The sequence below is a fragment of the Mus pahari genome, chromosome 10 (genome assembly GCF_900095145.1).
Source record: "Mus pahari chromosome 10, PAHARI_EIJ_v1.1, whole genome shotgun sequence".
Taxonomy (NCBI): domain Eukaryota; kingdom Metazoa; phylum Chordata; class Mammalia; order Rodentia; family Muridae; genus Mus; species Mus pahari.
Window position 1 is genome coordinate 16,693,252 of NC_034599.1, and position 10,094 is coordinate 16,703,345.

The 10,094-nt window shown below is 49.7% G+C and overlaps 1 protein-coding gene across 4 annotated transcripts in view; it reads left to right on the top strand.

The window, feature by feature from the left end:
- Slc44a2 (solute carrier family 44 member 2) overlaps window positions 1-10,094 on the top strand; it is a 34,323-nt gene that overhangs the window by 20,042 nt on the left and 4,187 nt on the right. For all 4 annotated transcript variants that reach the window (XM_021206269.2, XM_021206271.2, XM_021206270.2 and 1 more), the window contains exons 3-20: window positions 1,211-1,284; window positions 1,372-1,456; window positions 1,616-1,700; window positions 1,824-1,934; window positions 2,023-2,083; window positions 2,169-2,292; window positions 2,377-2,460; window positions 2,548-2,660; window positions 4,371-4,502; window positions 4,828-4,927; window positions 5,012-5,104; window positions 5,446-5,530; window positions 5,994-6,256; window positions 6,340-6,434; window positions 7,156-7,259; window positions 7,348-7,421; window positions 7,567-7,637; window positions 7,770-7,858. In XM_021206269.2, the coding sequence (XP_021061928.1) occupies window positions 1,211-1,284; window positions 1,372-1,456; window positions 1,616-1,700; window positions 1,824-1,934; window positions 2,023-2,083; window positions 2,169-2,292; window positions 2,377-2,460; window positions 2,548-2,660; window positions 4,371-4,502; window positions 4,828-4,927; window positions 5,012-5,104; window positions 5,446-5,530; window positions 5,994-6,256; window positions 6,340-6,434; window positions 7,156-7,259; window positions 7,348-7,421; window positions 7,567-7,637; window positions 7,770-7,858 (1,843 nt within the window). The remainder of the gene's footprint in view (window positions 1-1,210; window positions 1,285-1,371; window positions 1,457-1,615; window positions 1,701-1,823; window positions 1,935-2,022; window positions 2,084-2,168; window positions 2,293-2,376; window positions 2,461-2,547; window positions 2,661-4,370; window positions 4,503-4,827; window positions 4,928-5,011; window positions 5,105-5,445; window positions 5,531-5,993; window positions 6,257-6,339; window positions 6,435-7,155; window positions 7,260-7,347; window positions 7,422-7,566; window positions 7,638-7,769; window positions 7,859-10,094) is intronic.

The window sequence follows — 10,094 nt, forward strand, 5'->3', positions numbered from 1 at the left end:
TACATTCACAACACACATGCACGCATGCACACATGAGTGTGGTGGACTGAGAAGTGTGGCAGTAGTGGCTGGAGAGATGGCTCAGCGGTTAAGAGCACTGACCTCTTCCAGAGGTCCTGAGTTCAATTCCCACGTGGTGGCTCACAACCATCTGTAATGAGAGCCAGTGCCCTTCTCCTGTGTGTCTGAAGACAGCGACAGCTACAGTGAACTCATATAAATGCAATTCTAGAGGACCAGGATTTGTTCCCAGCACCCACACAGTGCCTCACAGCTGCCTGTAACTTCAGTTTGTGACCTCTATGTGAGACACACATGTGAGGCACATACACACCTGCGATTGGACACTCCTACACATAAAAGTCTTAAGATTTGAAAACACACACACACACACACATGCGCGCGCGCACACACACACACACACACACACACACTAAAACTTAAGGCTGAAGGAATGGTTTAGTGGGTAAAAAAGAAGCCTACTACCAAGCGTGATGTTCATCCCAGGCACCTACATGGTAGAAAGAATCAACTCCCAAAGTTGTCTTTAGGTTATATATAAACATGCACATGTGCACACGCACACACACACACACACACACACACACACACACAATTAGGAACTGTAGTAGCAGTAAAATTCATTTGGCTCGTGAGATGACTCAGGGTTCAGCTCCCAGCACTGCAGTTCAGGGACTCGAAGACCTCCTCTGGAGTCCATGGACACCAGGCACACACATGGCTCACAGACACACTGTGCAGGCAAAACACCCATATACGTAAGTAAAATTTAAAAGTTTTAAAAATGAACAGAGACCAAACCTGGTGGTACATGCCTTTAATCCCAAAATCAGGAGGCAGAGGTAGATGGGTCTCTGAGTTTGAGGCCAGCCTGGTCTACATAGCAGGTTTTAGGCCAGCTAAGGTTACATGGTGAGAACCCTTTTCAAAAAATGGGGGAAAAAAAGGCCAGGCATGGTAGTACATACCTTTAATCCTAGCACTGGGGAGGCAGAGACAGACAAGATTGCTTTGCGTTCAAGGCCAGCCTGGTCTAGAGTGAATTTAAGGCTAGCAAAGGCTGTACACACAGAAACCCTGTCTCAAACAACCAGGGCAGAAAGCCCATGATTCTTGGCCCACATTTCAGATTATTCCTAAAAAGGGGGGTGTATAATGTCACTTGTACTGATGCTGCTCTGCTCCCCAGGGGATGCACAGATGTCATTTGCTGTGTGTTGCTCTTCCTGGCCATCGTAGGCTATGTGGCTGTGGGCATCATAGGTAAGTGCTGGAAGGGCCGGCATGGCCGCTTCGATCCAGGGTGGTGCTGTGGCTGAGGAGTGACAGAGTCTATCTGTCTCTCCACAGCCTGGACTCATGGAGACCCTCGGAAGGTGATCTACCCCACTGATAGCAAGGGCGAATTCTGTGGGCAAAAGGGGACAAAAAATGCGTGAGTTTACTTATTTGCGTGCGCACTTAAGCAATAACATCCATGTGGGGGTCTTGGCAGACCATGGCAAGCTTGGTGTTGAGTGCTTTAACCCCTTGAGCCATCTTCTGATTGGGTAAGAACTCCTGACCAACTCTATTCACCCTCCTCCAACCCCAGGGACAAACCGTTCTTGTTTTACTTCAATATCGTGAAGTGTGCCAACCCCCTGGTCCTGCTGGAATTTCACTGTCCCACCCCTCAGGTAATGCCTTTCACATCTTACCCTTGGCGTTTCCGGAGCTCTCCTCATGAGCATCATGTGGGGCCTCCATCGCGGATGGTGTCTCTGCCCTGATTCCATAGCCCCTTCCTTGCGCTCCCCCAGATGTGCGTGAAGCAGTGTCCAGACCGATATCTCACCTTTCTGAGTGCACGCAACACTCGCGACTTTGACTATTACAAGCAGTTCTGTGTGCCCGGCTTCAAAAACAGTAAAGTGAGCAGAACGACCCCTTTGGTGCTCGGGTGGTGGACACCGGAAGGGGCTCTCGTCAGGGATTCGCTTCTTCCCATTCTCTCTACAGGGGGTGGCTGAGATACTCCGAGATGGGGAGTGTCCAGCGGTTATCATTCCCAGCAAACCTTGTGAGTATTGGGGATCCCACGTGGATGAGGTGCAGACTGGGGAATCTGCAAGGACTCCCTCTGACAGCGCCTTCTGGTCCCACAGTGGCCCAGCGGTGCTTTCCCGCCATCCATGCAAGCAAAGGGGTCCTCATGGTGGGCAATGAGACGACCTATGAGGACGGACATGGCGCCAGAAAGAACATTACAGATCTAGTGGAGGGTGCCAAGTGAGAGTGTGTGGCATCGGGCATCCTGGGGTGGGACTGGAGCAGACCTTCTCTGGATATGACTTGAGTCTCTTTCAACCCTAGAAAGGCCAACAAGGTTCTAGAGGCCCGGCAACTCGCCATGCAGATATTTGAAGATTACACTGTATCCTGGTACTGGATTATCATGTGAGTTGGAAGGAAGGTGGCTGTCCCCTGGCTACCACATCTGTGAGCTAACAGTAGTGTCACTCATGCCCCTGTCTTATCCCCCAGAGGTCTTGTCATTGCCATGGTGCTGAGTCTCCTGTTCATCGTCCTGCTGCGATTCCTGGCGGGCATTATGGTCTGGGTGATGATTGTCATGGTGATCCTGGTGCTTGGCTATGGTGCGTCTCCCCTTCCTCCTCCTCTTCCCTGCAGACCTGGGAAAGTGCCAAATGTCTGCTGCCTTGGGACAGCTGTCAAAAAAGCCATCCTCAGCCTTCAGATGTTCTTCACTGTTTAACCGACCAACGTGCTTATGTAGAGATTCATGCGGTTGTTGTAGGTACTTTGAGGCAGCCAGAGCCTGTCAGGAGCGGATGGATGAAATCCAGCTTCCTGGGGCTAAGCAGGCACTTACCTGTAAGCCCTCCAGTGAGGTACTATGGCTGTGGCTCAGTGGTGGGTCCCATTCCTAGGATCCCCCAGTGAGCAGCTGGGCTTGTGGCTCAGTAGTATAATGCTGGGCTTGTGGCTCAGTGGTACAATGCTGGGCTTGTGGCTCAGTGGTATAATGCAAGCGCGTGCAGGGTCCTGAGTTCCTTTCCCTCTCTACCACAGAAAAAAGAAAAGAAAAAAATAATTTACCTCTCAACTTTGAGACCCAGGGCCCCATTTGGCATTTTAATCAACAACAAGAGACATTGTGAAGACATCTCAAGACATCTCTTTAGCCCAGTGACTGGGCTTCTCACTGTGGTGCCCAGGGTGCCAGTTCAAATTCCAGCTTTGCTACTTCCTAGCTCTGTCCTGGGGCACATGACTAAGCCTCCTGTGCATAATTACTTCCACCATCTAATAGGAATAATTGCTTTTCTGGGTGGGAAATTTAATGAGAAGGTGGTAATGTAGTATTGTGACAATAATATTAAGATGAGAGCCTGCGAGGGTGGAGGCCTGCCTTGAAAACCAGTGGCTTGTGTTCTGATTAAGTTTTCTTCTTCTGTGGATTTTTTTTGGGGGGAGGGAGGGGTGTTTGAGAGAGTTTCTATATGTAGCCCCGGCTGTCCTGCAACTCACTCTGTAGACCAGGCTGGCCTTGAACTCAGTTCCACCTGCTTCTGCCTTCCGAGGGCTGGGATTGAATGTACGCGGTACTATGACCTGGCTCTTCTGTATTTTGATGTTATGCTCATTTATTATGTGTGTTTGTGTGCATGTACATGTGTGAGGACAAATTTCAAAAGTGATTTCGCTCCTTTTACTATGTGGGTACCAGAGGTTGAATTCAGGCTTGGCAGTGGGAGCCTTTATCCACTGAGCCATTACTGGCCCTTATTCTGATTTTCTTCCTTTTAAACTTCCTGAAAGGAACTTTCATCTTGGGATCCAGATACCAAAGCATACATGTTAGCGTGGTGGTCCTGCCTGTCATCTTCTGCCAGGGGAGGCGGAGTCAGGAAGGTCATAATTTGTGTATGGATCCTGCTACATACTAAGACCTAGTCTCAAAACCAAAGAGAGTTGTTCATGTTAACCACGGTTTGAGCTGTTGTTGGCAATTTAGGTGACTTGATATTTGGTTTTGATTTTTGAGACAGGGTCTCAGTGTATAGCCCTGGCTGGCCTGAAAGTGGCTGCAGAGATGTCTGCCTTTTCTGCCTCCCAAGTACTGGCATTAAAGGGGTGTGCCTCCATGCCTGGCTGGCTCAGGCTGTCATTAGACAGGAGGCTTCCTAACACCTATTTATTCTTTCACCCACTTTTCAAGCACAAGCCTGGACAATATATTAAGTTCCAGGTCAGTCAGGGCTCCATAGTACCTGTCCCTACACACTGCCCTATCTCAAAAGACAATCAGGAAAGTCACCGTCTGCGCTTGCTGCTCTACGCAGGCATATTCCACTGCTACATGGAGTACTCGAGACTCCGTGGAGAGGCAGGCTCCGACGTCTCCCTGGTGGACCTTGGCTTTCAGACGGACCTCCGAGTGTACCTGCACTTGAGGCAGACCTGGATGGCTTTCAGTGAGTTACAGCACCCCTTCCTCCCCCATGCTTGTATTATGGGAAACCTAGGAGGGATTGAAGAGGGACTCTGAAACGGGTGACTCTCAGCTTTTAGAGAAATCATTTAATTGTATGTTATTTTATTTATATCTTAAATCAATTTCATTTATTACTTTTAACTTTAAGAAATTGTATACTTCCTTGTTGAGAGGGGTGGTCTGTAACAAGGCCTCCTGTGTGGAGGTCAGACAGAGGAAGCTCTCACTAACTCTCTGCTTCCACTGTGGCTCTGGGGACTGGAAGCGTCCTTACAGCCCTGATGGCTGCCCACCCTTCTCCACAGTGATCATTTTAAGCATCCTGGAAGTGGTCATCATCCTGTTACTTATCTTTCTGCGCAAAAGGATATTGATCGCCATCGCCCTCATCAAAGAAGCTAGCAGGTGAGGCCTGGAGAGCCAGGGGTGTGTGTGCCTGGGGGCTCAGCCCGGCGTCTGAGCTTGATGTCTGTCTCTGTTCCTCCCCAGGGCTGTGGGACATGTCATGTGCTCCCTGCTCTACCCACTGGTGACCTTCTTCCTCTTGTGTCTCTGCATTGCCTACTGGGCCAGCACTTCTGTGTATCTACCCCTCATCAGTCTGGGGTCCCCAGGGACAGGTGTCCCTGAAATGCCCTGCAGTTAGGGTGGGTCTGCCCCCTTCTTTGTTTTACAGACTTCTATGACCTTTATATTGGGTAAAGGGGTGGCAGTATTTAGAGGTCTAAAGACAACTTGCAGGAGTTGTGTACTCCCTCTGTGAGTGGGTCATTGGGCTTGGTGGCAAGTACCTTTATCAGATGAGCTGGCCTCCTACCTCAGCTTCTAAAGTCTCAGGATTCCAAGGGTGAGCCAGCACTCCTGAGTTCCCCCACACCTTGGGGTCTCAGTTCCAGCTTTCAGTTTCCTTAATGAGCCTTCAGCTTCCTGTCTACTTCCAACGTAGCCGTGTACAAGGTTGTTGCTGACACAGCCTGCCCACTTCTGAGGAAAACCTGCAACCCAGAGGTAGGCGTTCCTATGGGGGAGGACAGGATTGCCCTGGCAGCCTCCTCTTGAAGATGTTTGTCTGATGTCACTTTTTTCCCTCTAGCTTTTTCTTCATTCTGGTGTGTATGTGTGTGTCATATATGTACATATGTGTTTGTCAAGGTCTCTGCTTTATATTTCTCAGCCTTATTCCTTTCAGACAGCATCTCTCACTAAATAGTGAGCTAAGCTGGTATCTGAGCTCCCTATGGCACGGGGGCTACAGGCTAGCACATGGTCATACCCATGTATTTATGAGCAGGATGGAGACTTGAACTCAAGTCCTCATTTTTAAGTCTCCTTACCTATTGCGCCATCTCTCCAGGCCTGCTAACATCTTTTTCTGGACTTTTGTAATGCATAGTTTTGCTTCTAGGACCTGTCCTTGGTCTAGCCTCAGCTACTCTGAACTGACACTGTGGCTCCTTATTCCCTCCCCCAGACCTTCCCATCACCGAATGAGAGCCTCCAGTGTCCTAGTGCCCGCTGCCAGTTTGCCTTCTATGGTGGCGAGTCGACCTACCATCGTGCCCTGCTGGGCCTGCAGATCTTCAATGCGTTCATGTTCTTCTGGCTAGCCAACTTCGTGCTGGCCCTAGGCCAGGTGACACTGGCCGGAGCCTTTGCCTCCTATTACTGGGCTATGCGGAAGCCTGATGATATGCCCGCCTTCCCCCTCTTCTCTGCTTTTGGCCGAGCACTCAGGTAAATAGGAGTGTTGGGGTGGGGAGGGGAGGGATGCGGGGACCTCTTCTGGCCGAGCCACTGATCCGAGATTTCGATTCCAGGTACCACACGGGCTCCTTGGCTTTTGGCTCCCTTATCTTAGCCATCGTGCAGATCATCCGAGTGATGCTGGAGTACCTGGACCAGCGCCTAAAAGGTGCCGCCCTTCCTTTTGCTTCAGCCAGGGCCTGGACTTAGCTCCTGATTGGGTGTTGCTTGAGGGGTGATGAGCTATGCCTCTGCTGGGTTTCCCTTTGTGAAGGGGTGGGGCTGAGTGGCAGAGGAGCCACTGAAGGCAGGCATGGTGACACAGGCCTTTAATCCCAGTACTCCAGAGTCAGGCAGATCTTTTGTGAGAGTTGGAGGCCAGCCTGGCCTACAGAGCGAGTTCTAGGACAGCCAGAGCAATGAAGCGAACCCCTGAGAAGAGTGAACTGAGTTGCTCAGAGTTCTGGGTGTCTAGGGGTGGGGCGGATCCAGAAAGGGCAGCTCTGGCTAACAAGGCTGGCTTGTTTTGAGGCAGCTTTTTACTGAGTAGTCCTTGCTGGCCTCAAACTCTGATATGCGATCCGCCTCCCTCTGTTTCTGGGTGCTTGGACTGAAGGTATACGTTACTGCTCCTGTTTTGTTTTAAAAGGCTATCATCCAAACTGACTAAATAGCCAAGGACGACCTTAGTTCCTGATCCTGGACAGTTACTTTTGTGGCCTGATTAATTTACTTCCGCTGAGGCAGACTCACTAAGTTGTTGAGGCTGGCCTAGCAGTTGGGACAAGCCCCAGACTTTGCAATCCTTAGCTGCCTTGCTGGAGCTTGGGGGTCTCATTCAAACGAAACCCATCTCCTGCTATCCTTTCACACACCCCCTTCTCTTTCAGTTGCACAGAACAAGTTTGCCAAGTTCCTCATGGTCTGTCTCAAGTGCTGCTTCTGGTGCCTGGAGAAGTTTATCAAATTCCTGAATAGGAATGCCTACATCATGGTGAACAGCAGGGCTGTGTTGCCGCCCTGGGTGGAAGGGTTCCCCATCTCCATCCCGTGGGCCTCAAACCTCCTTCTGTTCACTCCAGATTGCCATCTATGGCACCAACTTCTGTACCTCAGCCAGGAACGCCTTCTTCCTGCTTATGAGAAATATCATCAGGTGAGCGGGACACACCTTCACCCCCAGCCTCCCTGTCCCATCTCACCTTTCCCAGCCTTCCACTTACTGTGCCTCCCCTCCCACCCCCAGCCTCTCCCAGGCTCTGAACCCACGCTCACACCGCTCCCTTCACTCTTCCCCACAGGGTGGCCGTCCTGGACAAAGTTACAGACTTCCTCTTCCTGTTGGGCAAACTTCTGATTGTGGGTAGTGTGGGTGAGTGGTGCCCCGGGCCTGTCCACACTGGCATCTGGGAGCCTGTTGGGAGTGACCCGTAAGCTGGTGTCAGGCAATCTTCTGTGGAGTCCTTCCTTGAGGACGCAGCCTTGTCCCTTCATCCCAACACAGGCATTCTGGCCTTCTTCTTCTTCACCCATCGGATCAGAATTGTGCAAGATACAGCCCCACCGCTCAATTATTACTGGGTTCCCATCCTGGTGAGCACCTCTGGGGACAGACCAGGGTCTGGGTAGAAGCAGGGGGTGGAAGGTAGGGGTCTGGAATTGCGTAGATTCCTTTGGTGACGGTTGGGGGTGGCACAGTCATTGGTTATTTGGTCTCTAAATATTTACCGAATGCCTGCTGAAGGCACAGGGATGGAGGGGCTTTTCCTTAGGCACTAGCGTTACTGCCGTTAACGATTGTTTATGGTGTTTGTGCAGGGTGGATGCACTTGTGGAAAGTCAAAGACACTTAGACACTTGTGGGAAGTGGTTCTCTTCTCCAGTCATGTTTTAGGGATTGGACTCAGGTCATCTGGCTTGGTGGTCAGTGTCTTCATCCACCAAGCCATCTTGCCAGCCCTAATAATATATATATATATATATATATATATATATATATATATATATATATATTCAATAGGTCTTATCACTCTTACTATTATTGTAGAAAAATGTTATTCTGTTATTTAGGTTTTTTCCCATTTTGTTTGTTTTTTTTGAGGCAATGTTTCTCTGTGTAGCCCTGCCTGAACTGGAGCTGGCTCTGTAGACCAGGCTGGCCTCCATTGACAGAGATCTACCTCCCTATGCCTCCCAAGTGGCAGGAGTGGGCCACCATAGCCCTGCTCTTTTCTTGTTTTGTTTGTTTGTTTGTTTATTATATATAAGTACACTGTAGCTGTCTTCTGACACGCCAGAAGAGGAAGTCAGATCTCATTATGGATGGTTGTGAGCCACCATGTAGTTGCTGGGATTTGAACTCAGGACCTTCAGAAGAGCAGTCAGTGCTCTTAACCACTGAGCCATCTCTCTAGCCCTTTTCTTGTTTTTTTGAGAAAGGGTTTGTCTACATAACTCTGGCTGACCTGGAGCTCACCATGTAGACCAGACTGGCCTCAAACTCAGTGATTTTGTTTTTTATTTTGAAACAAAAGTCTCTCTATGTAGCCTTGGCTGACTTGAAACTCATTATGTAGACCAGGCTAGCCTCAGACTCAGACATCTGCCTACTCCAGCCTCTTAAGTGCTGGAATTAAAGGTGTGTGCCTTTAATTATCTCTATTTATTAGCTTTTACTTTATGTGTATTGGTGTTTTGCCTGCATGTGTGTCTGTGTACCGCATGCATGCATGATGCCCGTGGTGGCCAAAAGAGGGCATCAAATTCTCTGGACCTGGGACGTGGGATTACAGATGGTTGTGAGCTGCCATTCAGGCCCCAAGAATTGACCCCAGATTCTCTGGAAGAGAAGTCAGTACTCTTGTCTGCTGAGCCAACTCTCCAAAACTCCCCTCTTTGCCTTTTTTCCTTGACTGACATTGAGGCCAACATAGAACTTCTGATCTTTCTGCCTCCCAAGCCCTGGGATTGTGCCACACTGTGTCACCGCAAAAAAGGCCTTGCAGGTTAGATGCGTTGGACATTATCCAATGATGATGCTGACGGCACATACCTGCCGTCTCATCACTAGGAAGAACAGGCAGAAGAATCAGAAATAGAATAGTAAATTCAAGGCCAGTTCTGGCTACAGAATTCCCTATCTCAAAAAAAAAAAAAAAAAAAAAAAGGCAGGCAGTGGTGGTTCATGCCTTTAATCCTAGCATTTGGGAAACAGAGGTAGGCAGATCACTGAGTTTGACAAAGCAAGTTCCAGGACAGACAGGGAAAGCCTGTCTCGAAAATCATAAGAAAAAGAAAATATGGAATGTCTAGGCAGAGGGGACTAGCAGAGAGCCTGAGAACTGGATCTTTATTTCCTGGTAGTGTCTCCTGCTGGACCCAGGCTCCCTGGTTTTGGCTAGTCCAGGTGGCCAGCTTGTCCTGGGCTGCTAGTGTCAGTCTCAAGTGCTGGCATTACAGGGGGCCACCTCACTCACCTGATGCTTGCATGGGTTCGCGCAGTCTGTCTCAGGTCCCCAGGTTTGTACAGCAAATGCTTATCCACTGACCATCTCTCATGTACCCCAGGCAGTACTGGTACTTGCTGTACAGCCCAGGCTGCCCTCAGATTCAGGCTGGCCTTGCACTTGAGCTGCCAAAGTACTGAGATTATAGGCACGAACCATGTGGCCCTGTGGAATGTGGGATCCAACTTCATAATGCCCCATAATGCCTTATAAAACTGCAGCTGGGGGCTGGAGAGATGGCTCAGTTAAGAGCATTGAATGCTCTTCCAGAGGTCCTGAGTTCAATTCCCAGCAACCACATGGTGGCTCACAACCATCCGTAA